The sequence below is a fragment of the Apteryx mantelli genome, chromosome 23 (assembly GCF_036417845.1).
Source record: "Apteryx mantelli isolate bAptMan1 chromosome 23, bAptMan1.hap1, whole genome shotgun sequence".
NCBI classification, from domain to species: Eukaryota; Metazoa; Chordata; class Aves; order Apterygiformes; family Apterygidae; genus Apteryx; species Apteryx mantelli.
This window is the reverse complement of record NC_090000.1, coordinates 3,913,601-3,941,506: the sequence shown is the minus strand read 5'-3', so window position 1 is coordinate 3,941,506 and position 27,906 is coordinate 3,913,601. Positions and strand designations below refer to the sequence as shown.

The window sequence follows — 27,906 nt, the reverse complement described above, 5'->3', positions numbered from 1 at the left end:
ACAGTTCTATTTACTACCGCTTAACTAGGTAAGCCAGCACCAGGGTCTACCCCTTACCCTGCAGCTGTTTATTGCCCACATTGTTATTTACTTCCTTCAATAGTATCTTTTGGAGGGATCTAATGAAAAGCTTTATGAAAAAAACAAATAAATTAGGTCCACCGGTACATTTTTGACTCCCATTTTATTAACCTTTCAAACCGCAGCAGCATGAGCAAGTTCTCCTACCGCACACCCATCCCTTTCATATATGCTATGGTGATTTCACCTCCAAGGTCAGACCCATATGAATATTTGAGTGATAATTAGGGCCTCTAGCTAGCACAGAATGGGGACAAAATTCACCTGCTGAATATCCTAGCTCTTCCTCAGGTTTACTTTGCTCCATTTCTGTAAAGGCTTCACATCCCAAGCTTGCTCTTGCTGCAGCTGGCAGTTCCTGTTGTCTGTGTGGGTTTCCTGCCTTACTAACTTCCCAGCAGGTGGGAAGAGTTATCCCCTTCATGTTAACACCTGCTGCCATTTCACACTTTAGTTACTTCAGGACCCTCAGATGAGCCATCCTGGTCCTGATTTATAAGGCCCAGGTTCCTTCCTTTGGTCCATTACTTCCTCTTTAAAGGACTCAATCACTGCTAATTTACTGTGAACATGGATCTCGTCAGCATCCCAGTGCAGAGGTAGGACTCCCCTCTTCCCTTCACCAGCCTTTCTCTCTGCCACAGCCCCTCGTGTCTCTTGGGGAGCCCCTGTTTGCCATTGCTGCCCTTGGAGGGGTTTTGGGAACCCCACAGTTGCTTGGTTGTGTGTGACCCCCCTCTCCCCCTCCCCGCATGCTGCTCCCCGCACCACACTGCACACCAGCGACCCAGGAGACTCATGCTTGGCCCAGCACCTTCTCCCACAGGGGTAGAGCAGTTAGCACACAAAGCACAGGACAACATGACCCCAAACCGCCTCTCCGTCCAGCTCACCCCATTTGGCATAGTCAGAGCTCTCTGGACACCGGTTTCTCTCCGCATAAGACACAGCTAAGCCTCCTGTCCCATCTCTTTTGTAAGGTACCTGGAGATGCATGGCTGAAAAGTACTAGAGGAGTCCTACGCTGTCTTCCTTGCTTAAATGAGCTGTTCTCCACGCTGGTTTGGCATTTTGAAGTACAGACAGTTTTTCTGTTTCTACTGTCTTGCCCCTTGATAGCTTTTGAACTGCCTGACATCTCTGTTCTGCCCACCAAGCCACTCAGTGTTGACCAAACATGGAAATAACCCTGTTCAAGTTGGTCCTCACTACATTTTCCTCCACCTTCTCTTTAAAGGTAACTGCCACAGCCGCCCTCAAGTACTACAGAGAACTAAGTCCAAAGTTACCATCCTCTTCCACAGGCAACAATGACTCAAAAAGCAGCTCTTGAATATTATGGAGATCCTTAGAACTGCTCATTACCTTCTCATATGTTTTGCAGTTTCTTTTCTCTCTTCAAGTCCTCCATTCTACTTGTCAGAAAACCCACAACAGTGTATTTCCCCTGAGTGTGCATAGTCAGGTGAACAGGAGTTTGTAGTCTCCCCAGCACTGAAGCAACCCTGCAGTAGTACCAGTAGTCTTTTCTCTGTACAAAACTATCTTTGCCCCCATGATGAGGACCAAGTTTTCTATTCCTATATAAACCTTTCATTATGGAGTCACTAATAGCCCATTGATTTCTTAGTATCATTCCCATCAAGTCCAAGAGACAGCCTTCAAGTTGCTCTCATCCTGCTAGACCAGAATGTCAGTGTGTTCCTCCTGTTCATGCACAGCAAGAGGCTCCTCGCATTAACAGATACCTCTGACTCACACATGCTGCCTTGGAAGTCTCTTGCCCACAGCAGAAAAAAAATTTCTGAAAAGACTTGCAGAAACTTTTGTCTCACCTTCTGCCTGCCTCCCTAGAAGCACAGCAAATAAATGAAATCTGACCCTAACAAGCACTGCACATGAAGAACTCCTCCCAAAGTCAATGAGAATCAATATACACAATGCAGCCACATCAGCAAGCCTTAAAAAGGCCAAGACGCTCACCACCTGCACATCCTTAGTCCAGACTGAGCACACAATAACCCTTAAACCACCTTCAAGGAAAGTGAAGCTTCTTGCACTAGTGACTTCTCCTCTTTCCATATTTTCTGGACATTTATCATTTCTGTCACCCCGCGCTCCCCATCACCCATCCTGCATGCACACCCCATGAAAATACACAGCTTTGACACACTCAAAACCAGCTGCTTCTTCCAGAGAAAGAGGAATCTAAAACAACATGGTCCAAGCAGCCCTTGTGGCAGAAAGCAGAGCTCCTAGGTTGCAGTCAGAGCCTTTCCCGCAAGAACTGATACAATGAACTTTCATCCAACAGAGGATCTTCCCCAAGTCCAGGGGGAGTTTTAAGCTCACTCACTGCTTTTCTGCAGAGCAAAGAAATCGGCACAAGCTCACGCACACAATGGTGGGGATGGGATTTCCTGACAGCCTTTAGCTTCGGGATTACACGGTGGTTTGGAGGGAGCTCTGCACATACCTGCCTTGCTGTTGCTCTGAAAACCAGCTCCCTTGCATCATTTGCTGTTCACCCACCAATTGCTCCGTGCTCTCTGGCATCTCTGCACTTAGGTCCTTGCCAGCCCACATGACTCCTGGGCTCATTTTCCTCACACAGACACTTGCAAAGGAAATCTCCAGCAAAAAACTTGCAGGCAGCAGCACTGGTACTGCCAAGAGCTGCAGACAGCTACTCTAAAAACCCCAGTTTAGACCTAACCTTTTACAGGTGGCTCTTCCCTGGGGGAGAGGAGATTTTCATGCCTTAATGCAGCAACCCTGCTCTCCCTCTCCCTTCCACTCTCCCAGGCAGGACATGGGGAACCTCCCTGGTCCGCTCCCCCTGCAGCACCTCGAATCGGAGCTCACTGTTCATGCACCCTGCTCCCCCCACCACGAGCAGGGTCCCCACAAGGAGCCAGACTGCAAAGGGTTAAGAGAAATGGCTGTTTAAAGAAAAAAAGAGCATTCTCATTTGCTGTGCCAAGATGACAGTCTAAAGCCCTCTTTCTCCTCAGCGCAGTCTGCCAGCTCCTGTTCCCTCCCCTCCCAGGCACAGGTCCTTACCCTGGGCATTAATTAATACCAGGTATGGGGAAAGAAACACCTGCACACCAGCAACAGCCACACACAGCAACTTTCCCAACTTCTGGCTTTGCTAGTCAGGCCCAACTCTGAAATGGAAACCAACAGGGAAAGGTTCAGCCGCTTATCATCTATTTCTCTACCCAGATGGTTCCCTTCAAATACACAGCCTAATATGCATAAATACTAAAGCAGACTTGCATCAAGACACTTTAAAAATGCTTTGGCACCGTGGGAGCCTCGCTGCAGATTGCTTTCAAAGCGCACGCTTCTACTGTCATGTGAAAAGAAGAATGAAGCGAGCCATGGCAGCAAAACACTGAGCAGAGTTAACATCTACCTCCTACCTGTGAGCGCACACAGGTCCTAGCATCCAGGAGCTGGTCGCACAAGCAGCCGCTGGCTACTACCAGCGGCTCTAGAGGAGTGTGAGGGACCCCATGGGGATGCTCCTTCTCAGCGGCTGTAGGCGCTGCCTCCCCGGCCAGGCAAGAAGGGAAGGCTCCGCTTTCACTTAACTGCAGCGGTCACATCCGGCCAGGACGCGGCTGCTGGATGTCTTCTGGGAGAAAGGACTGTCTTGCTTTAACAAGACAGAGGGATTGCTTCCTGCTGGGGGCAGGGGGGGGACCTCGCACCGCTACCATGGGGCAGCAGGTGCCTGCAGGGGCTCCGGGAGGAACATCTCCCCGGATGCGGCAGCAAGGAGAGCTGGCCATCATCGGTATTGCGAGCAGAGGACCCCCAGGACAGCAGGGAGCAGCTCTGAGTCTTCCAGCAAGCAGCGCCTCCCCGACAGAGGACCTAAATGGGGGAAATGCAACCCACCTGGCTCAAGTGCCTCAGGTGTGTTAGGTTAACTTCCTCAAGGGTCACACCCTGAGGGCCCAATCCCACCATCTGGGAAAGAAAGAAACCCCACAAATGATGACAGGTGAACAGTCCTTGCAGCGAGCAAGTCTCACCTGTGCAGAGCTGCAGGGCATGCCAGAGTTGATGCATAATAACCAAGAATAAAGTTGGGCCTAGGGAGTGATTTCTACACAGAGTTTGCCCCTGCTCCCCACAATTAACACTGCTTGCTCATTAGAGAGGAGTCTGTATCAGAATCAAAGCTGCACTTCTGCACGTACAACGATTACTCCATACATTGCAGGACAAATCCTTCACAAGCATAACTCTACTGAAATGCATTCCAGAACAACCAGCCTCTTCTTTCCAATCCAAAGACTGAGAAAATACCTATCAATGAGCCTTCTCCTCACCGCCAGCGACTGTAGCCAGGCTCTGAATATAGCAACATGCAAGTGGAGGGGGAGCATCCATTCCAGCCAGCTCCACTCCTCTCTCCTGTGCAGATGTCTACCACACACTTTCACGTACCGGAGACATCCCGGGAATTGTTCCCAGGCAATCTATAGGAGTTGTGGCCATGCCGAATCTCCCCCCCCCGCCACACACACACACACGCACACACACACGCACACGCACACTTTGAACTTCAGCTCCGCTGAAGGCTAAGCGTGCTATTGTGCAACTCTTCCTCCCCTGAAACGCCGCGGCCACACGCAGTCTGTCAGAAGGGCTGGCAGGAAAGTCCTTCTGCAAGTGCGACCGCGCGGTCTCGCCGGCGGCGACCAGCGGCGCGGCGAAGCCGGGGCCGAGGGGGGCCCATCCCGGCGCCGCTTCGCACCTCGCCTCGCCTCGCAGGGGCGCCGCGCCGCCACCGGGCACCGCAGCGCCCCGGGAAGCCCGGCGCGGCGGCGGCGGCGGCGGCGGCGCCGCTGCTGCTGCTGCCTGCGGGAGGCCGGCGCCGGGCGGGGGGGCGCCGCAGCAGCCCGCCCGGGAGCCCCCGGCCCCGCCGCCCCCGGCCCCGGCCCCGGCCCCGGCCCGGGCGCTGCCCGCTCTCCCCGCGGCGGCGGCGGCGGCGGCTCCTACCTGCGCGGCGCGGCTCAGCCCGCGGCTGCTCCGGCCCCGGCCCCGGCTCCGGCCCCGGCCCCAGCCCCGCTCCGGCGGCGGCGGCGGCGGTGGCGGCTGCGGGCCCCCGGCGGCGAGCGGCGGAACTGCACGGGGCGGGGGGCGCCCGGCGGGGCCGCGCCGGCCGGGAGGGAGGGCGCCGGGGCTGCCGCGCCGCCGGGCAGCGGGCTGGGGGGAGGGAAGGAGGGAGGGCTGGGGATGGGGGGATGGAGGGAGGCAGAGAGGGATGGGAGGCAGAGAACAGGGACGGAGGGAGGGCAAGAGTCGAGGATGGAGAGGAGAGGAGGGCAGGGGACTGGGGATGGAGGAGTGGAAGGAAGGAGGGATGGGAGGCAGGAGGCAGGGAGGGAGGGCAGAGGGAGAACAAGGGCCTGGGAATGGAGGAAGGGATGCAGGGGAGGAATGGAGAGGGGCGGATGGAGGACAGGGGAGTGGGATGGAGGAAAGGAGGGAGGGATGGAAGGCAGAGGGAGGGCAAGGGCCTGGGGATGGAGGAAGGGAGTGAGGGATGGAAGGCAGGAATGGAGAGGGGCGGATGGAGGGAGGACAGGGGACTGCAATGGAGGGAAGGAAAGAGGGATGGAGGGCAGAGAGAGGGGAAGGACCTGGGGATGGAGGAAGGGATGGAGGGAGGGCAGAGGGCAGGGTGGAGGGAGGACAGGGGACTGGGATGGAGGAGAGGAGGGAGGGAGGGATGGAGAGAGTGGGGAGGCAGGGAAGGAGTCAGGAAGGGCTGGGATGGATGGAGGGAGGTCAAGGGTTTGCAGATGAAGGAAGGGATGGAGGAGGGCAGGGGGCGGTGGGGCACAGCAGCGGCTGCTTCCCAAAAGGACCAGTATCCCTGAGCCCAGTCTGAGCTCTCCTGGGAGGGACAGGAGACGTGTGGAAGGGCTGCGACTCGCCCCCATGCACACCCCAGCTCATCAGCGGCTCTGGGACGCCCTGCTCCGAGCCAGGGCCCTGCCTTGCCCGGTGCCTCCTCTCCTTCTACCCTGCCCGAGAAGGACAGAGTGAGCTGCTTTTCTCCTAAAATCTGCATATTAAATATCAGTCTCCTCCTTGTGCCCCAAACAGTAACGTATACTGGTCAAGAGACATCACCTAGCGCTGGCAAACTGGCAGGAGTGGGACAAACAGGACCTGTCCTATAGCTCAAAGAAGAGAAACACAGCAGAAGACGGGGCCGGTCCCTTAAGCAGTGTCCCTGTAGGCTGCAATGCTCCAGCCTTCTCTGTGCTGTACTGCAGTTTGGTTTTCCAGTGTGTTTATTTTTAATAGCAAAAAAAGCAAAGCTTTTAAACCATCACTTAACTGGACTCTTGCATTAAAAGCAATGAACTGCTATTTGTCAGAAATTCGTCTTCCCTCCTGCCGAAAAGAAATAAGCAGGAGGAAAAGAATCAACTTCACAGGAGGGAAAAAAAAAAACGCCTCTGCTTCAGGGACAAATTACTCATAAGATACATAGGTAACAGGCACAGGATGCTTTGAGCTCATCCCTTTTACACATCATTTCCCTCAGGACAACAGCCACAAGTCAACTGCTCTGTGACGGATCCCTGTGCCTTTGCACCAGTGACCCTGCCCAACAGGCCGTTCCAAGCAGTTATTATTCTCAGAACAGAGAGCATCTCCCTACGCCTGGGCTGCATTTGCTTTTAGTTTGTGCTCGTGGCCCCCCGAGGTCCTCGCTTCACAACGGCCTGGGCCACAGCTCAGCACCGCACGGAGCGGCGCTTTCTGCTCCTGTCCCAGCACCGGCGAAGCGGGCGGCAGCGTGGCGGCGGTGGGCAGCGGGGGACGGATACGCACGGGTCTGCCCGAAAGAGCTGGGAGCGCTTCAGGAGTGCGCGCAGCCTCCGGGCAAACTCTGGAAGTGCAGCACGGACGCAGCCGACCTCTCAGCTCGGAGCTGATTGCAGCGGAGGCCGGCAGGACTCCTTCATGTGCCCCTCGCAGGCAGGAGCCAAACGTGCTTCACCCTCTCCTTCCCCCCTCAAAAATCTCTCTGAGCCATCTTCTGGCATAGTAAAAAGCAGTGTCGCATCAGAAAAGTCAGGACATCTTGGTCAGCTTACAGCAGGCAAGGAGCCAACTGGCAGAGAGCGATCCCCAGGAGACAGCTGCCCACCCAGATGTCTGCGGCCACCGGGTGATGCCTGCTGGAAAGCAGCGAGGCGGACGGGCTGCCCGACGCGCTGCCGGTCGGGGCAACGCTCAGCCTCCCCCTTAGCCTTGCCTGGGATGGGGCAGACGTGCAAGGTGCAGAGCAGGAGAGCCTGGCTGATGGGCCGAGCCTTCCTCCCTTTCCCCTTCCCTCCTCCTCCCCTGCTCTTGAACATCCCGGGCTCTCCCGCTGCAAGCCTCGCCACTGAGTTCGGACAAGGATAGCTGGATTCCAATTATTTCCAATTCCTTTTGCTCTCTCCAGTTTCTGAGACTGTTGCGTTTTATTTAAAACCTTTCGGGATCTTTGTGCTTGAGATAATTCTGCAAGGGAACAAATGGGCAAGAAGCTGTCTGCAAATAAATTTGGTTTGGTTTGGAAATAAAAAGGATTCTAACCATAAAAGAGGTGTTTTGAAGCGGCCTTCTGATAAAAGGCGTGTGTGTGTGTGGAGAGACGGGGAGCAAAGCCATCCAGCTAGTTTAAAGTAGTTTGGTCATTTTATGAATGAGGTTATCTGACACTGTCGCCTGCAAAAGCAGGGGTGTTTGACGACCTAGAAAATCCCGTTTGTGGAAGGAACTATTGCTATTCTGAAAACATAAATCCAAAGATTACAGGGGTTTCGGGATCCCGCTTACAATCGGGGGCACGGAGAGACAGGAAAGAGGCACCGAAAGCCCGACGGGCAGCGTCCGTGCCGGGGAGCTCAGAGGCAGAAAGGCGCTCGAAAAGCCCCCGCGGCGGAGCGCCCTTCCCCGCGGCACCCGCACGCCGCGGCTCTCCTCCGGGAGTCGTCGCTGCGATGCTTTGGAAGGTCAGCAGGGCTCAGGAAAAAAATCAGGTGAACTTGGACAACGGACGATTTCACCGTCCGAAACCAGGACTCGCGGCAGCGGTTGCACTCTGGCAGGTCCAGCCCGACGCAGCCCCAAGCGTGCTCCCGCCAGCAGCAGCCTTCGCAGCCGCGGCCGGGCAGGGCGCGCGGAAGCCTGCGGTGCTGCGTACGCATCAGTCTGCCCCCGTTTTCACAAGAAGCATTTGCCAGCCTTTGCTCCATGCGACAACCTAACGTCTATAAATCCAAACATGTGTGTGTGGGGGGAAAGCCACCATCGGTAATCTCCCCGTTCACCTCCCTGCATATAATATATCTCAGCAATTAAATTACCCTTTCTCTCTCAGCTGCACTAAGAGGGGCTCTAATCTTAAATTGACATGAAGTTGAGTTGTGAATCATTTAAACAACTGCTACATTTATCTTCATAGGTGGCTATATTTCAGCAGCGGAGTAAATAACAGTACTACTGTAAAAAGAGTCAGTCAAATGCATGAAGTACTGAGAAATTTCTAGGGATAAAAGACATTACAAAAGGCGAGATTTCTCATTTGATTGAAATATAAAAAATAAATCTATTATATATGTGCCAGATTTTTTCTTTACGGTTCATAACAACTTTCTATTGGTAATAGAACATATCCAAATCAGATAATTTTATAGATAAGAACAGCTTTGAAGGAACTTGTTAGCAGAGTAAGTATCTTGTGGCAGTTACATAAAAAAACCCTCATCTAATTTTATATATATTTTGAGGTGCTTCAAACAACTTAGTAGGATGAGTTAGATAAATAAGGAACATTTTGTGGAACAGTTTGTTTTCTTTCTCTTTTATGCAAAAGAAAATGTGTGCGAGTTTAAAAGAGCCAAAGTCAGAAACAGCATCTGTGATCCTGATGCGAAATTTGGGGGGGGGGGGGGGGGGGATACTCGTAGACCCGTTTGAGGAGGCTGATCCACACACACTGTGCTGTACAACCCCCCGAAGCACACGGAGCTCCAGGGCTTTTCGCTGCGTGAGGACGCGCCCCTGCCGGACCGCTCACGGGAGCAAAGCGCAACAGGAGGGCGCGTGCTTGCGGGATCCAGGCTGGACCACGAAACTCTGAAATAACGACTGGTGTTTCTTCGGCGTGTTGTTCTGAGGCCAGGAATGCAGATTTATCAAACGCTCAACCCAGGTCTCCTTCAGCCTCAGGCCTGTGCTTTACCAACGACATCTATCCTCTTCAGGCAATAATAAATACCGGACTGATCATCTGCAAAAAGTTCATCTTGATTTGGGTCTTAGCGTCTCTTGCTTTTTGGTGTTCTCTTCTTTGTAATTACTGCCATCAAAGGATGTTTTCTTCTGTACGTATTTCATTCACTCACCAAAGAAAAATAAAAGCAATCACTTAAAAAGGAAGGCAAAAAAATCCCCACCCCAAGCCCATACAACCTTCCTTTGAAATGTGGTGAAAGCAAAAGATTTAAGAGACTTTTAGGTGAGAAATAATTAAGAAAAGGGACTAATGAAGAACAAAAACTGACTTCAGAGATCTCATCTGCAGGGTGACCGAGGGACTAAGGACAAGGCCTGAGGATGAGGAGACCCTGATTTAACCGTTCAGGGCTCTGATGGTGAAGGACATGCCCTCCGAACCAGGGAAGAGCATTGCCTCCATCACAGTCACATCTTTGCAATGGATGCAGAGAACTCCAGCACTGGACTACGACTTACTCTGGGATAAATTAGCTTTGTCCTTAAGTATCCACCAAATTATGAAGCCTCCAAGCTGCAGGGGAATAGCATTCAGTGATGCTGAACCCCTTTTCTCTCTCATCTCATTTCCCAGGGAGCTGGGGCCACCCTGCGTTCATCTCTCAGAGCTGGACAATCCATGGACCGAGCTCTCCGGAAGCAGCAGATACTTTTCCCAGTCAAGCTCTGAGCATCTGCTTTTGATGTTTCTCATCTGCACAGCGGAGGATATTTCCCAGCACTAAAACTTCTGTAGAGCTTGAGGAACGCGGGCAGCGCAGGCAGCGGCTCAGACTCAGGCCCAGGCTGGTGTGAATGAGCAGAGTTATCTGAACAAGGACGTAGACTGGCTGAGAAACCAACCCCCAAGCCGCTTACGCCTTATTCCTTATTCAGAGCCCAACCCCAGAGGAGCAGCTCAAGCAAGGCAACACCCCCCTCGCCCCAAAACACGCGCTTTTTGTGCGGATCTCGGCACGGGAACAGGTGCCCTGGGAGGATCACGTTTCCTGGGAAGACAGACAGGCCAAGACGCTGGAGTCCAACGATTCCAGTCGATTGGAGTCCAAGACGACAGGAGACCAACTAAGGCGCTAGGAGCTCTCGGACGTCAGTATGTGACTTAAGGGGGACACCCACGGTCACTGCCAGCCCAGGTGGGCTGCAGCTGCCACCTGCAAGGAGGGCAGCAGTATGGAAGAAACACTAAATCATTTTTTGTTTTGTTTTAAGGTGGACTGATACTATTCTACCTCACATAAGCTTTTTTTTTTTTTTTTGGTCAGCTCCAGGGCAGACGCAGATCCCATCGTATAGAGACAGACAGATGAGCTATAGCTCAGCAGTGACAGGGATAGTTTTATTATAGCTGAATAAAGAAATTGTGGGGAGAAAAAAAAATGAGTTCAATATCAGATACAATTGAGGCTATTTGACTTCTGCTGCATGCATCCACTAAAATGATGATGATGAATGGGACAGAGAAGCTTTCAAAACATTGTGAACCTGCTTTTTGCAGGATGGAAGTTACAAAAAAAAAAAAAAGAATTCAATATTTGGAGGTGAAACACTAGGTAAAGGGCATGCACAGCAGAACATGGAACAGGCCGTTCTATAATCAGCTTCCTGTGTTGAATAGTAAGCAACACCAGAACTGTTGGAAAAAAAGGGAGGGGATCTCTCTTCTGCTCAGTGCTGTTTAATTAGACTTCAGAGTTTTATAAGAAGAGGGGAGAAGTAGGAGGAGGGGACACATCCAGCAGGATTTAAAAATGAAATGAAGACCCACAGAGAAGAGTTTAATCTCCTTCTCATCACAAAGGTCAAGGAAGGACAGACAGGGCTGTATCAAAATCTTTATAAAACTAAAGAGAAAGTTTGCTTTCCAACTAGAGCTGGCAAGAGCAGAACATAAAGCTTTCTCCTTTTCATGCTAATTCGGAACTGAGTATGTTGTTTTAGCACCAGAAGTGGGATCTGAATTGAAGCTTCAAGAGACAGGAGGAAGGAAAATGTGCTCATTAATATCCTAGTATAACAATAACCTCAGATAATATGAATTATTGCAAAACCTCCAGAGAGCAGATAGAAATGCAGATTTACTCTCCCATCCATGGAGTTCCACTTAATGCAGTTTATTCAGCAGCACTGAGTAAATATCAACAAGAAGGTTAAAATACTGATCAGGGAAAATACTTCATGCTGAATAAGCGCTACAGACATCTGGAAACAAACAAACCAGTTCAAGAAAGCTGCAGAGAGATTTTAGGGTGTTTTATTCTGCCAAAAACCCAACTGATGATTTGCAGCTGTAAACTCCCATCTGGTGAGGAGGAAGGGGAGAAGAGCTGCTCGCTGCCTGAAGGAGAAGCAAGCGCCATCAGCGTATTGCTCTGCCTTACAGAGGAACGTGGAAAGGTCTGCAGAGAGTCATCTCAAGCGAAGGCGATGGCTATGCAAGACACCCTTCTCCCAGGATTACTTTCCAAGAAGTGGCCAAGTCAGTCAATGGGGCTGGAAACCCATTTGCAGCACTTTGGCCTCTGCAGAATGGCTCTGAAGTCACTTGCAGGGTAGCAGGGCTGGTTCCCTGCTTCGTTACTTCTCTCACTTTCTGAGCAGCACTGCTCCCACCTTTCCAGGGTAGCACGCACCATCACATCAAGACTTTGGCTGTCTGAACCTCTTTCAGAAGCAACCATGACCCTCCTTTCTAAATCACAGGAGTCTAAAAAGTTTAAGACTCATCAAGCTGACGTCTGAACACAGATGTACACTGGATGCCAGTACCATACTGTACCATTACACTTGGGCACTTACTATCTAAATGTTGGATCACACTTAAAGTGGACACATCCAAGCTTTTAATCTTTGTGAGCTGTGCTCTGGCTGGATCTGTTCCTCTGGTGATATATTCACTCTCACAATAATCACACCAACTGGCAGACAATACATGCTACAGACTAGCCAACCTCCATTTTAGTCCAACCTTCATAAATATTTTAAGGGAAGAAAAACAACAACCACCCCCCCAAATTCATTGACTAATTGATAAAAAGAGAAGGTTATCTATAGACTGTCCTCAGGAAACATAAAAGCCACCCTTGCCAATGACATTCACTAGAACAAAGTGGAATAAATATTCTTCTTTTGCCATTTGAGATGGTGGGGGGGTTAGAACCGCTTTCCTAATTGCTGGAAAAACAACTGGGATCCCTGGGTGTACAAGCAAGAGTAACAAATACACGTAGGCGAAGACTTAGAGGATCACTCCACAGAAGAGACAGGGAGGAGAATGCATAGGAGATGCATTACAAAGTTGGCACTGTTTGCACTTCAACATCCCTATGCACGGTGCAACTTTACTTGGACTCCAAGCTCTCCGGCCCAGGAACTGGTCTTGTGAAGTTTGTAGCACAGTGAAGTCCTCAGTCCTCACTGAAACTTTCAGGCATTACCACGTGAGATATATTAACAGAGAGATGTTACCAAACCCTCCGATGTTCCTGGGAGCCATGCCACATGATCACGATGCTACAAATAACGTAACGCAGAAATGACACGCGCTCATGTGAAATAAGACTCTTGGAATCCTCTCTTGTGTTGTCCTTCCCTGGCTAAGGCAGGCCGCAAGGAAAGATTAATTCCACCATCCCGTGCTCGGAAGAGCCCTAAAAGATGCGATACAGTTCTCTCCCATCCCTAGCTGGGATTCAAGGGCAGGAGAAGACAAAGCAAAACCTGAGCTGTTTATTTTGAATCATTTATTTACAGCAGCACAGTAAAGGGAATATATAAAATAACATTTAAATAGGCAAAACACGAACAGCATCATTAGGGAAGCATAATAAAGCTCACATTACCAATTATAATAAAGTAATCTCTCAAGCAGCTTCCTGTACATATTGCAGAAGAAAAAAAAGAGAGCGTGTGCGTGTGTGTGTGAGAGAGAGAGAGAGAGAGGGGAAGGGAGGGAGGGGATGGAGGAGTCTAAACATTTGGAGAAATACCAGAATTAGTTTCTGTTTGTTTTCTGTTTTGGTGCTTGCTTCTTATTCATGTCTGTTTTATCAACTCAGTTATCAGAAATATGAATACATCACTCACCAGAGAAGTCAAAAGGTAAGGATAGGAGCATCACTAAATGATAGGGATGCACGTCAAGTATCCTCTGCAGATAGTACAACAAAACAGAAGCCCTAGCATAAAACTCTTCACACAGATGTTCCCTATTAAAAAATCTGCAAGTTCCCTCAACAGCAAGTTTTAATTTTGCTTCTCTTTCAAATTTCAATTTGATCTTAGTGGAGGGAAAAAAAACCCCCCAGCAAATGGATGGAAATGAAGAGCCTCAAGTGCTCCCATGCACAAATACACAAAGCAGTAAAATAAAGCTTCCGCTATGTGACTGGCCCCGTAAGCACTCTATCCCCTGTCTGGTAAAAAGGAGACAAGGGCTGTCAAGCACAGGATGGAAGTTCCAACTTCTAGAAGCTCCAAGTTGGTAAAACAGAGCAGAGCCTAGAGAGGAAAAAATGAGTGTCTTGTTTTACTATACACACCACTTCACACACATCCACCGTCTTTGTGAATGCTCCACAGAAGTCAGTCTCAAGAAGGACTTGCTGGAGGAAACCAAACTTCTTAAAACCAAAAGACATACATAAGAAAGAAGATTCACTTTATGGAATGCAAGCAAGCTATTATTTAAGCCCAGTGGAATTTGAAAGATGTTTAATATAAAGCTGCAACCTTTTAGTTGAACAGCAAAAGCTTGCAGTTATGCTTCACGGGCAAAACTTACTAGCAAAACTTAATAATGAATATTTGCGAGACACTAAGCTATAGCATCATGTCGAAAGGCTACATCTGACAGTTTCTAATGTCCAAACAATTAGATTTTGTTTTAAAACAAGAGAAGACTTATAAATTAATAAAATCAACTTATTTAATTAGATTGCATAATGTTTCTGGTTGGGCTTAAAACTGCCAAATTAGAAACTCAAAGGCAACCCTTAGAGCAGGTAAAGTGCAGGAGCATGGGAACACAAAAGTGACTTGAAACAAAGTGAAACTCTCTGCTCTGATTTCATTGTCCAAAGTGATCAGATGGGCCAGAGCATTATGAGCTACCTTGGATTTGTTGAAGTGCTCATTAAATTCATTAGTGACATGAAGAGTGAGATATCAGCAAGCAAAAAGTGAATTAACAGTGGGTGTTGCATATAAGTAGAAAACGCACTATAAATGGAAAAATTCCACTTCCAAGTCATTCCTAACTATTGCAAAAACCAACAGAATAGCCACAGGTGTATTATAAGCTGTGCAAAACACAACTAAGAGGTCCCTTACCATGGGAAACCTCCTGAAGTATCATTTGCAAAATTAGATCAAGTGGCAGACTTGTTTTCTTGTAGCTAGATCTTTTGGATCGATTCCTTCTTACTGGTCAATGCTAACAGGAAAGCATAGGGATATTCTTCCCCGTCCAATACTGGAAGGAACTAAACGCTACCATGGTTTAAAAGGCAGCTCTTTTCCCAAACAAGCACTGCTCTGCTGTAGAGGAGAGCAGCTAGTTTTTCACGAACTTTCTTTCGCCCTGCCTTAGCACAATACTCATTATATTATGCACCATAGACAAACACGCTCCTCTTAGATTATAGCCCTCAAATAAAATAAGACTGCTGTAAGACCACACTGACACATAGAAGCAAAGAAGTACAAGCTGAGTATGTGACCGGGACAGAAACACTGATTACTTACTGAGCTGGAGCTGTATTTAATACTTTAAGGAAGCACATGTGACTTCAGAAAAAGCCTAGATACTCACTAACTCACTGTAACCAACAGAAAGTTGGTTAAGGTACTTTAGCATCTCTGAAAGTCTGGACACAGCACCTTAGATGTCATAATTTTTAACATTTGATTAAAATCTCTCGAGATTCAGTAGTCTTCTTTTCTGCGGATGTTTTTCTTTTTTAAAATGATGATCTTGGGCACAGACATTTGGAGAAGACCTGCAAAGTGAGATACATTGACGGAAGAAGCTCCCTAAGCAGGGAGACTGCTGAGTCCAGAAATGCACTGTGTTTGCACATGCAACAGCACCAGCAGATTCTGGAAGGTCATTTGTACCAAATGAAAGCTTCCTCTGCCCATCAAGTTTTCTCTCTGGAACAGTTTGTCCTGCCAAATGCTGTAGGCAATTAAAACAAAACAACCCCCCAAAAAAACCCAGCAGACAAAACTTGTTTCCTTTAAGCTTATTTAATGATATTTGAAACGCTTAAATTTTCTATTTCCCAGATCCTGAAACAGATTTTTTAAGTGACCAATATTTAATTCCAGAAACATACAACCTTATCAGCTAAGTCATAAAAGAGCTATTTTACAAACATACATCTGGATAATTAGAACAATAAAGTCTTTTTAGACATTCAAACATGATCAGTAAAAATACAGGATTATTAATAAAGATTTTTGTGTATTTTTTAAAGAATACTTCCAGATTTTTTTCTTCTCTTTAAAGTAAATCTCTGTTAAGAGTACATGATTGTATGTTGTACAAAGAAAATAAAAATATTTTAGTATGAAGAGAGCTCCAAAAGACTTAATTCAAAATAAAACAGCAGTGTTTTGGCTGCAGTATCCCTTTTGCAGTACATCTGCTTTTCAGTTGGCACCTTTGGGGGAGGGAGAAGGAAATAAGGGATTTCTTTGGGGAAGAGAGGAACAAAATACCAGATACCATCAAGCACTGAGATTATAATCCAGAGTCACCTGTGGAGGCAACAGACTCCTCTTCTAATAACAGGGACAGCATCTGTAAATCAGGATATCTGTGTTTTATGAGAACAATGTAAATAGGCATAGTGCTGTCTCAAAGCTGACCGAAACTACCCAGACTTCTTAGCTCTTCAGGTCTACATTCCTCATCCTTCGTTCTGATCTCCCCTATAGGATGTTCAAGAAATCTCCACTCCCTGCAGACAAGGCATGACCAAGGAATCAGAGTGATCAAACACTGGTTTGCCATTTGCTTTTCTACTCTTCTACAGGCAAAGGAAATTTCCCCCTTCCAGAAAGTACCCAGCCCTCCTTCTTCTGGTCCATGAATGAGACCCCATAACAGCAGAGGAGAAAGCACTTCTCAGAAGAATATAAAAGAATGGTTGTTATAATACATCCTTGCTCACAAATAAGAAACCCTTGGGCATTTATTTTGGGAAAAACACACTGGGGGAGGGAGGAGGAAGCAGGGACAAACAAACCAGAGATCAGTGTCCTGCTCTGCTGTCCAGTCTGAATAAAGGAATGTACAATCACCAGCCAGGGACAAATTAAAATGTTCCCTTACACTGGAAACTGGAATTTCAAAGAAGGGTAATCTCATGGCTTGAAGGGAAACAAGAAGTGAGAATCCTGAAAAGTGCATTTGTGTTCCAGCTCCTTCCACACAGCAAGGCATGGCCTGAGATCTACCATACAGTACACGTGCTAGGGAGCAAAAAGGAATCCCTCATTATTTTAGGCTACTGCACAGAAGATAAAGGATCCCTGGCCCCAGCATCATTTTTCTAGAGAGAACTAATGCCCTATTTGTGAGAATGATCAACGCAGCATGAGAAGGCCAGTTGAAACAAAATCCAAACAGGACAGAGCAGTGTGCCATTTTATACTTCCCATAAAACTGGGTCCTTCTCTGACATGCCCCAAAGCTCTCTGCAGTCTCCTTCACTGGAGGTATTTCATCCATCCTGAAGGTTTCTCTGCCATCACCACTAGCATGACAGAGTGAAGATGTTTCCTGTTATACATCTTGAGAGGTGACAGGGACAGAACTGCACCTCACCTCCTACTGCATTCTTTCCAAGGTACCATTAGGGGATGGCAGGCAAACTCCTCCACTTCAGCAGCTCCAGAGGCAGAAATGTAAGGGGCAGATGACATGGAAACATAAAGCCTTCCCATCTTTTTCACTGGTGCTACACCTATTAGAGATGAAGCAAGGTAGTGGTGGATGGCAAAATCCTTATACAAAGGTGGAAAAGTCAGAAGAAGCATGTCCAGATTGTTCCCCCATGGCCCATCAGACTAGCTGCACATTTCTCGTGCAGGATGCTGCTCACCATGACCCTAAGAATTCACGCAAGGCAGAGAACCAGGGACTCTGCCTTCAATCACGAGGAAAGAGTACTAAGCAACCAGGCCTTCACAGCTTCTGTCTTTGCTCGTCTTTCAGCATACCCTTGAAAACCCAGGCTAAGCTCTCTCTATTTAGTAGAGTTCAATGGTGATTTTCAATCAACCATGGAAACTGCTAGAAAGCTTTTAGACAGCTACGGTCATAACAACTGCTCCTGTTTCTGGAGTGTGTAGTCTCAGACAGGCATCATGCCAACTGACCAAGGGAGGTGTGGGGTGGAAGAACGAGAGTCTTTTTCTGTAAGAGAAAGAGGGCATTAAACACCAAGTCTGGCTACAGCCCAGTTCTCTTTCTGGCAGGATCAGGTAAAAGCAGCATGAGGCAGCATTTTAGTTTTGGGGCTTCTTAGAGGAAGTCTAGGTATTTATAACCAAAGGAACCGTATGGCTGAAGGTGAGGAGGGGAGATCCCACCTGTGGAAGAATGGAAGCACTTGGCTAATACTGACAGTATATTCACACAGGTGCAACAGGACAGGCCTTAGCGGGTCACGAGGAAGAGGAAGCTCCTGCCACCATGGAAGAGAACACTTTGGCTTGTGTTGGCAGTGTAATGCTCCTGCAGGTGAAGAATTATACTTTGTGCAACTGGCTTTTAATGCAAGAGAAACTCCTCCCTGCTCTGTAATGACTCATGGCTCCAACTTTCACACCAGGCCCAAAATCATCTCTGCTCAACCTGTGTCAATGTTTATACGAACTTATCCCTTGCATTTTTCTAATGGGGAGAGCAAGAACTGCTTTTTGCTACACGAGTAGAAAAAGGACAGATTTGATTCTCTGCCAGTAGCTAAAGAGAAAACACGTTTGTGTTAATGGAGCAGGGAGTACGATCTTTATGCTGACCGAAGAGGGATTCTCAGCACTTCATGATCCACACTGTAATGCAAACAACGCTGTAACAGTTCTAACATGCTAATGGGATGTACAAGTCTGGCATACTGTTCAGCTTGGGTTAAGTAGTTTAAAACTAGGAAAGAGGGTGCAAAAAGACTGCCTTACACAATTTCCACTAGCAGTCTTATTCAAGGTGTCTGTGACACCGAGGACAGCTTGAATCACCCTGTTCCAAGCAAGAAGTGCCTGCCCTAGGACCAACTTCAGAGCAGAGGCACAACCACCCTAGGCTGTCCAGTGTGAGCTCTTCTGGCAGCCTGACATTTGCCATCCTGTTCCCAGACTGGAAGGAATTCCAACAGCAAAACCCATTAGAACTGGCCTAAGGAAGTACTGGAGAGCTGTTTCAGCCTTCTTTGCTTTGCACGTCTCTGTTTCAGTAAGAACACATTGGCACAAATCAGTATTTAAAGAAAAAGAGAGAAGAGAGAGAAGAAAAGAAAAAAAAGGAAAAAAAAAAGGGGGGGGAAAAAAACAACACCCCAAGCCCTCAGCAAGACATACCTTCAGGTACTAAAATTTACTGGCCCTATAATCAGCAGTACCTGTGGCTAACTCAAATGGCAGCCCTTATTCATTCAGTAGTGAATCGGGGACAGACACCCATCTGCCCCACATCTTTGAAACACTTCTGGGTTTGCATTTTTTTCTTTTTGATCCAGAGAAGAGTTACAAAAGTGCTGCAGGTCCAAGTATTTTTATCACTTTACAAAGGAGACAATGATCAAAGCCAACAAAGTCAAGAAAAAAATTAAACCCATCTTTCTCCTCTCCCAGTCAGATCCTGCATGTCAACAAAGGAGACCCCTAATGGGAGAGGGGAAAAAAAAGTTTGCCCATCTCAAGTGCCTGGCTATGTAGTGCATGGAAAAATTCTTGTTATACATGTGATGACATGAGCAGTTCCCATGCAACTGTTGAATACAGATAGTTCCAGCCACAAGTCATCTTAACACCTTCATAAGTAGCTCTTCGCATGGCAGTTTGATTGCCAGCAGGGAGTGCAGAGTCCAGTCCAGTGAAGTAAAGATACACCTGCACACAGACACACCCTTTCCCTCAGACCTGACCTGTTCAGGAACAGTTGGAGGCAGAGTGTACCATATGCAGAGGGCTAGAACTGCCACTACCCAATTAAAATAAAACAAGAAAGGCAAATTAAAAAATTAAAATGTGCTTTTGATACACGGAATGAAGTCAAATAAATACATTGATTTTTTTTTAAATGTCTAAATACATTTTTATATCCTACACCCAAAGCTCTGTACATTTGGTTTGGTTTTTCTGTTCTGAATCAAAAATGAATTTCTGGTAACAAGGAGAGGAGGAGTAGAATAGAAGAGACTCCCTCACTGACAAGATAGTGCAGATGCCCCACAGGAAAAGCATCCCATGCCCACTTTGTTAGAGTATGGTTCACACTTGGTGGTCCACACACAAAACCCTCATGTCTCAGAGTCCACATGGAAGACAGTGGGTGCTGGGTCCTGACACTCTTCATCCAACCTTCAGCCACTTCTGGAAATGTGACTAACTTTTATCTGAAGGAGAAAAAAAGGATGACAAGAAAGGGAGAAGGTACATTGAGACAAATGGTTAACATTTCTGAACGCACAGTACTAACAGAGAACGCATGGCGTGAGGGACAGCACACATATTTAACCTGAAGATCTCTGTTAATAATTCTAGGAATTGCATCTCAAGGATGTTCAAGGCCAATTTAAAGGGACCTGTGGCAACCACTTCACACAGTGTCAGAAACACTGCAGAGAAGGCAATGACAGATTGGAATCATTTTACATGTTCAACAATCTGCCTTTGGGACTCTAAGTCAATCTGGCCTTCTTTGAAAGAGAAGTTGTACATCCTGTGATGTAGGGCTTTAGCAGGCAGTGGTGCCTCAGCCTACAAACAGCTTTGTCAGAGGAAGAAACAAGCTCCTCATGCGTGTCTCAATGGGTTCCAATGGCCTTTCTTGGAATCAGCATGGCCTCAGCCCTGTGGGAGCTGCTGAAGTAGCTAAAACTTTTTTCTTGTGAAACATTACTAACTGACTTTGTGCTCTTTGGTTAATGCCTGAAGCCAATGTGGTACATGCTATCAATTTATAAAGATTCAATGCGCCAAGGTCTGTTGCGTACCTGAGTGCTCTCCCGTGGAGGCTGATCCAGCCAGCCCTTGGCGACGGAGAATGGTGTAGTCTTCCTCAACCTCCTTAAATAAATAAATAAATAAATAAATAGGGCTACAATGGATAGGGAACTCCCAACACATGCAAAAAATCATTTTGGAAGCCATGAGTTTGAAAACCTCATTACTGCTGCAAATTAGCACTTTCATTTGACATGAGCAGCAATATGCAATGTATTTAATAAGCTTTTTTAATGTCAGTTATTTATTTTCCTTCGGTCAGTGGTCCCTTCAAAACTCCACTGTTGCAGATTTGCATCGGTTTGACCCATCCCTCAGGAAAAGCCTGAATCTCCAAACTAGTATCAAAGTAATACACATACCTCCTCCCTCTATCTACACACAGCTACTTGCTTCTTGTGACCCAGAACTTAATGCAAGCGAAACAGCAGCAAGTCACTGCTTCAAACGCTTCCACGGATAAGAGCCAAAGACAGAAAAAGACACGACTGCCTTCATTAACAACAGGGAAGGAGTTCTCTTGCAGTTTACTTTCTTCCCCCTAGAAATTATTTTCAAGCTCTTTTCTGAAACAAAGCCTAATGAATATGAAAATCCTGAATACGGCAAATAGAAACACACTATACCTTTAATTTTTCAAGGTCATTCTCTATCTTCTGAATATATTGCATCATCTGCACACGTGACTCTATAGAGAAGAGAGGGCTTCCTACAACTGAGCAGGACTCTTCAACTCCCCCCCAGCGTGAGGCCATCATCTCCTCAGCAAACGGGGAGCTTCCTCCATCCGACTGGGTGTCCCGTGGGGAAACTGGCTGCCTCTGTGCAGAGTCCAAAGAGGTGCGGCCACCTGTAGTGCACTGGAGAACTAGAGACGATACCTCCTCATCTGTGGAGCTCTCCTGCACTGTTCCATATCCATCAAGGATCAAATAATTTCCTGTTAAGAGAAGAGCTTTTTACTAGCATCTCCAGTTCAATAATCACCAAGAACCACTGAACTGTAGACAGTTTAAGCAGACTTTAAGAAAGATAAGTGGTGAAAGACCCATCTCTTGAGACATTTTAAAATGGATATGAAAAAGCATTTGTGATTACTACATAGAGTAGTGATTATTTTAGACCAGACTAGCTTGGTTCTGAATTGGGCTTCAGAGATCATAGATAGTTTCTGGTCTGCAGTTTGCCAGTTACCTGATTTGATGAACTAATCACCTTTCCTTTTGTTTTTTCAAACTCTGTGTTCGTATTATAATGTCCAAAAACTTCTGCTTTTATTAACAGTACCCAACAAATCAGACTGCTAGATTTCTAAACTCCATTTCCAGTTATGGTATGGAGAATGCTTTTAGATGTGTTAGCTACCAAATATACTTTGCTAATGATATGCTCTAAAGCAATTATAAACAAAAATGTTTTCACAACCTGCACCTAGCAACAGAATTGTTCTAAATGATTTCTCTACAGTATTAGAGTAAAGCTAGCATGTGGAAGCAGAATTGACTAAAAACAGGCCAATCTAATTTTAATGTCCCTGCACAGTTAAGAAAGTAAACAGTGTAAGAGGTGACAGATAAATTAGATGCTTCAAGATGTTGGCTCAGTTTTAGTAAATTAACATGTCTTAGTAATTCAGGGAACGAAAAATGATTTTCAATATAGAGTTGGACTCAGACAGTCAGGAATTGGCTAATTCACGTTGACAGAATCCAATTTTTAAATAAAAGCCTATTTACGGATAAGTGATTTCAAGACTAATAGTCATACAGAATCTACCTACTAGTAGCTGCTTCCACTATAACATTCGTGTGAACAACCTGTTATATTTAGTGCAATGTCACCACTTAGGCTTATTGGAATCAAAGGACTCTGCAAACACAAAGTGTGCAAAGCCCCGTGAAAGTGCTTACAGTTGCTGTCTTAGAGCTAGTTTTCTGCTGAGTTAACAGCTCTAAAACCTTCTTGATGGCTGGAAAAAATATGCTTTGACACGCTGCCCAGGTAGCCATCAAATATATCATATATAATAGTAACAGTAAAAATAAGTTTTTAAGAACTTCAGACTGGGTGTGAGGTCACAGGGCACAATTACAATGCAAAGCTAAACTGTGAGTTTCTTTTTCAAAGCTCAACCAGAAGAAACCAATATAATAGCTACAAAACAGCCTGAGTCATGGGGGTCTGTGTGCACAGACTAAGGCAGTGCTTTGCCTTCAGGGAAAATGCTTTCCCCACAGGCACCTACAGTCAGCTTAGAGATAATGTGGTCCAGTGGTAACAGCAATCAAGAGCTTGCATTGCGTCCATACCTCTGTAATTATGGTTTGTCACAGTGTATTAACCCCATGGTATTTGAGCTTCTCTTTTCATAAAATGGAAGATTCATTAGGTATGAATTTGTACAGCCCTATTCAGGGCTAAAATAACTTTCAAGGACTAGAGAGCTAATTTAAATGTCCTGTACCGTACTAGCACAAGAAGCTTCACCAGAACAACATACAGTGATTTTCTTTAATCATCTTCTATTTAATACTGAACTCAAGTCTCCAATATCCAATCAGGACAGACTGTCATTCAATGAGTGAATGAAACACGCTCACCTGAGATCCGTAGTTGCACATCCTCTTCCTCCTTCCTTTCCATTAGTTCGCTTTCAGATGGATTTTCGTCACTGTGAGCTTCTCGAGCATCAAAAAAATGTTCCCCGCTTTCATCAGCACCCACCCCTTCCAGCTCTGTGGTTGAGATCTCCAGATTCATACTTGTGTGGTCTATTGCTAAGTTACTACTTGATCTGGGGTCTCTCGTTACGAGCCGCAGGGCATCCCCTGAAGCTGGTGATTCTGCTGAAGTCCGGAGGCCATAACTAGCCGTGGATTCATTAGTGCCGGTTCTCGGAAGCATCCGGTCTGCTCCAGGCTGGGGATATTTGTCATTGTCAGAGTGCTGTAGCCCAGGCTCATTTCCACTCTCAGTTTGGGCTTCTTGGGAAACAGTCCGAAACCTGGGAGAGCGCTGCCGGTCTTCAAGGGCCGCCTTCTCAGAAAAGCCAAACTGCTGTACCAACAGCTGCTTCAGCAAGTCCACTGCAAGTAGAGATAATATTCACAAGGCTTCATAGACCATATCTCCTCTAACACTGACTAAACTAACACAAGGGCCACTCTTTCAAAAAGAGAGACCTCATAGCAGCCAGCCCTCTCATTGCTCCTGGCAGAAAGGACAACACGCAGCTTTACATGTACCATCTTGCTAAGGGGAAGACAGATTAGGTATTCTACTAAAGTTATCTGTAAGTGAGCGATAGCACAGGTGAATGCCCAGGTTTTGCCTTTCACTCTCCATCCCAAATGAACTAAAAATGACGGCATTAATAGGGGATTCCCACCTGAGAAAAAAGCACATTAAGACTATTGCATTCATTAAACTTTGAAATGACAGATCAAAAAAACTAAAGACACATTTTCCACAAAAGTTCATATAAACTTATACATATTTAAACTTCAACCTACATTCCTTTAGCTCTCAAATCATCCCAACAAATCAGTTTAGAATAAGGACATATTGTTCAAAGCAAAGGCAAGAAATCGCCAAGAGCATAAGACCATTGTTCCTTCTCACCATATAATGCTCATGTAACATGCTAGAAAAGCTGTGAGTTCTCTTGTCAAAATGTGAGTGACCCACTCACATTTTGCTGCTGTTAGATGGCTGCTTTTTTAAGTCTGAATAGTCATGAGATGTTAGGTCACTGATATTAACTTCATACACCCCACAGACAAGGATTATCTTATCACTGGTCTCTGAGAACAAGTACTAAGAACACTTGTACAGCATTCAGAATTGTAAAAGGACTTTGAATCCTATCAGAAAAGAAACTCAGAATGGATTAGAAGACTCAAGGCAAACTATTAGATTGTTGAAAACTGTCACTTCTTGTAGAGAGAGATGGAAGAGGGAATTTAGGCCAAGGATACGAATGCTCTGCATTTTGGCAAAAGCAGAGGACCTAAAGAAAAGCATTAAGGACTATTCACTTCAAGTACAATTCGGAGACTTCACCTCCATTTCAGAGTTGCCAGGGAGAGGCATCAGCATTAATGAATTTATTCAAATTTTAAGAGGTTATATTTAGGAACAAAAGGAATTGCAAGGCTGGATCTGATCAAGTAGGTTACATACTCCTGCATCCTCCCTCTGAAAAAAGGGCTGATACCAGAGAATATAGGAAGCAATTAAAATTTTCCTATAAAACAAATTTCATGGAATAATCTGTCCATCAGGAAAATTTCTTTTCTACTCAAGTGTTGATCTACTTAGACCCAACTATCTCTCAAATCCTTAGAAAATCTGAACCTAAATGCTTGTCAAATTTGCAAAATATCCAACCTCTTATGCATGATTTTGCAAAAAACAATGAGAATTCATATTCACCAACTCATGCAATTTCTCCTGTCTTACTTGCCCAGTGTTGTGAAAAGAAGTTCACAGGCTAACTGTGTTGTCTTTTAAAACACTGCTGACTAGCAACAATACTTCACAGCACTGCGCAAAGATCTACTACGTCATTTTGCCACCAAAGTATTTCATGGACAATAGGTAGCAATTCATTATTACCTTCACTTTATACATGGGAAAACCATAACAAAACAATGAAATGACTGCCTAAAGCCAAAGAAAGCACGAGTATATGAATTTAGAACTTAAAATTCCTTCATGTTAGATCCACTTTATTTTGCTATGCTGTGATCTGCAGCACAGAGAGACATGGATTTTAATAAAAACGGACATGAGATATTATTTTAGCTCATTGATTCAGACAGTTGACCTAACAATTCCCATATTGAAATCACATCCCACCAGATACTGCCCACAGATACTTACAGTTCCTTAATGCATCCAGTGCCCATTGCCCTTCGGATACCGAAGGTGAATTGGTGGTTGTGTGTTCATAGCATGCAGAAGAATCTTTAAGTGACAGGTCTGCCTGATGCACTTTATCAAACTGTCTTTCTGTCACAAGAAGACTTTCTACTTTGGACTTTTCAGACATGATGGGTGAAGAAGACTGAGCATTCAGTATCAAGGGAGATTCGAGGCCCAAATCTTTATCTTGTAAATAGAAAACATACACTCATGTTAAACAACTATTTCAAGTATGATGTGAAACTGCAGAAAATTCTGCTTCACATGGATATCTCTGAAAACACTAAAAGATGCAATTCTTGAGCATGGTCTCTGGTAAAAGGATGATTTTTTTCAGGAAAAAAGAATCTTTTCCAGCAATTTATAAGTCCGATGGAAATACTAAGAGGTGTATTTTAAACAGGTTGAGTTTGACTTCCTTACAGGACTTGTAAAAAGTCTTTCCTTTCCAGAAAAACATCAATGCTACAAGAAGATGCCCAAGACAAAAAGAATATGGCTTGGCACATCTGCACTCCTTATAGCAAATTTACTGCTCCTCTTACCTGGACTTTGTAGACTGCTGGCAGGAATGTCATGCTGCTCTTTGAGCTTCTGCTGCTCCTCTTCTTCACGCTCTTCCCTGCAGGGAGGAAAGAACAAACACATTCATTTAGTCACACGTATCTGAATCGCTGCATGAGAATCAGCACTTTGGCTGACAATCTCTGAGCAGAAGAGGGGCTACTGGAAAAAGAAAACCAACCCTTCCTCCCCCAGCTACTTTCACTTACTCGCCAGGTCCTGACTGCGGTAATGGGATCACTCTTCTGGTAGTCTCCACTTTTACAGTCCCTGCCATCTGAGCTATAAGGTCCTGCCATCTGCAGTAGAGACATCAAATAAAAACATGCAAGATGTGAAGCATAATGACACTGCTGCATTGAACACTTTTTAAATCCAGCTTATATAATTACTGTTTTTCTTAACTGCCTTTCTTATCAACAGAAATGTCTAATTTTTTTTTTTTTAATCTATTGCAGTCAATGTCTCAGTAATATCTAGCAGCCACAAGTGAAGTGCCACAGCTTAATGTTCACCTCACCAGACAGATACTCTTTAGCACAAGGAAATGAATGATGGGACCTTAGCAGGAGCTGTCAGGTAAGATAGTTATTTTATATACAAATATATATGAAAGCATTAAGTAACATTTCTTGCATATTACTGAATAGTTTCATATACGATGCTCTAAAACAGTTGATATATATCATCCAAACAAGTCTACGCCCTGCTTATACTTTAGGAGAAAAGTGTTTGTGCCAAAGAGGAAGAAGAGTTTATCCAGGGTTTGAAATTCTTGCACTAGGGTGCTTATGGTACCAGTATCAAAGTCCTCAAGACTAACTACTTCTGCACGAAGATGTGGGATGATTTCAATGACTTATCGGGTAGTCAGTCACATAACACCAAATCACAAAGGTAAAAAGAGCATCTTTGAGGTAAAAAAAATTATTAATAATAAAAAATATATATTTTTACACACACACACTACATACATACTATACTCTGTGTATATACACATACTATATAGCGTGTGTGTGTGTGTACATACACACACGCTCACTAAAACACGAGTATACAACCTTTTTAAAAGTGGTGAGAGACCACACCTTCAGTACTTTCCACCTTGGCCAACATAGCTATGTTCTCACCTGAGCTTAGAGAAGGAACTTGGGTAATTCACGGACACCTGCACAATACTACAGGCAAGCAGATGTAAAAGTTCTCTCAAGTACAACAAATCAAACAGCAGATGGAGCTGAACCAATTACTCACACATTCTTTTCTGAAACAGTCTGTGCCACCAGTTCATAAATATGAGCGCCATTTTCTGACATGGAGATGACGAAGAAAGCTTTGTTATCTGAAGCAAGGCAGGGAGGAAAGAATTTAATTAGATGCCTTGTCCTGCACAGTTTTCTGAAAATTCCTAGAAATCAGGCATAATCCCAACCAGAAGCAATGAAAGAAGAGTTTGTGAAATAACTCTCCAATGCTACAATATAAAAAAATAATTCTTTCCCTATCCAGGAAATTTGTCTATTAGTCCTAAAAGAAAAGAGCTGTTACTCTTCGAACCACTCTGAAATAAATCTCTTTCCTCTCTTTTCCCTCCTAACAGTTTTCATTTCTATGGTACCTTTCATCTAATAAGGTCAGAGTACTTTAACTTACAAGCCTATTTAAGCTCAAACCATATCTAAAAGAATGCTATTACCTCCTTTTATAAGTAGGTAACTGACACAGAGATGTTAAACAGATTGTTCAGCATCACAAAGCAAAATGTTGGACAGC

At 45.6% G+C, this 27,906-nt stretch overlaps 2 protein-coding genes across 3 annotated transcripts in view; both read right to left on the bottom strand.

The window, feature by feature from the left end:
• The window catches only part of GRIK4 (glutamate ionotropic receptor kainate type subunit 4), a 218,513-nt gene extending 213,346 nt beyond the window's left edge, over positions 1-5,167 (bottom strand). The window contains exon 1 of the mRNA XM_067310109.1: positions 5,101-5,167. The gene's annotated coding sequence lies outside the window, so the exon portion shown is untranslated. The remainder of the gene's footprint in view (positions 1-5,100) is intronic.
• Positions 5,168-13,189: 8,022 nt separating this feature from the next.
• ARHGEF12 (Rho guanine nucleotide exchange factor 12) overlaps positions 13,190-27,906 on the bottom strand; it is an 81,784-nt gene continuing 67,067 nt past the window's right edge. For both annotated transcript variants that reach the window (XM_013946662.2, XM_067310301.1), the window contains 8 exons: positions 27,388-27,475; positions 26,343-26,432; positions 26,115-26,191; positions 25,528-25,755; positions 23,244-23,729; positions 21,270-21,583; positions 20,634-20,706; positions 13,190-20,033 (listed from right to left, as the gene is read on the bottom strand). In XM_013946662.2, coding sequence (XP_013802116.2) covers positions 20,023-20,033; positions 20,634-20,706; positions 21,270-21,583; positions 23,244-23,729; positions 25,528-25,755; positions 26,115-26,191; positions 26,343-26,432; positions 27,388-27,475 — 1,367 coding nt within the window. In that variant the 3' untranslated portion in view covers positions 13,190-20,022. The remainder of the gene's footprint in view (positions 20,034-20,633; positions 20,707-21,269; positions 21,584-23,243; positions 23,730-25,527; positions 25,756-26,114; positions 26,192-26,342; positions 26,433-27,387; positions 27,476-27,906) is intronic.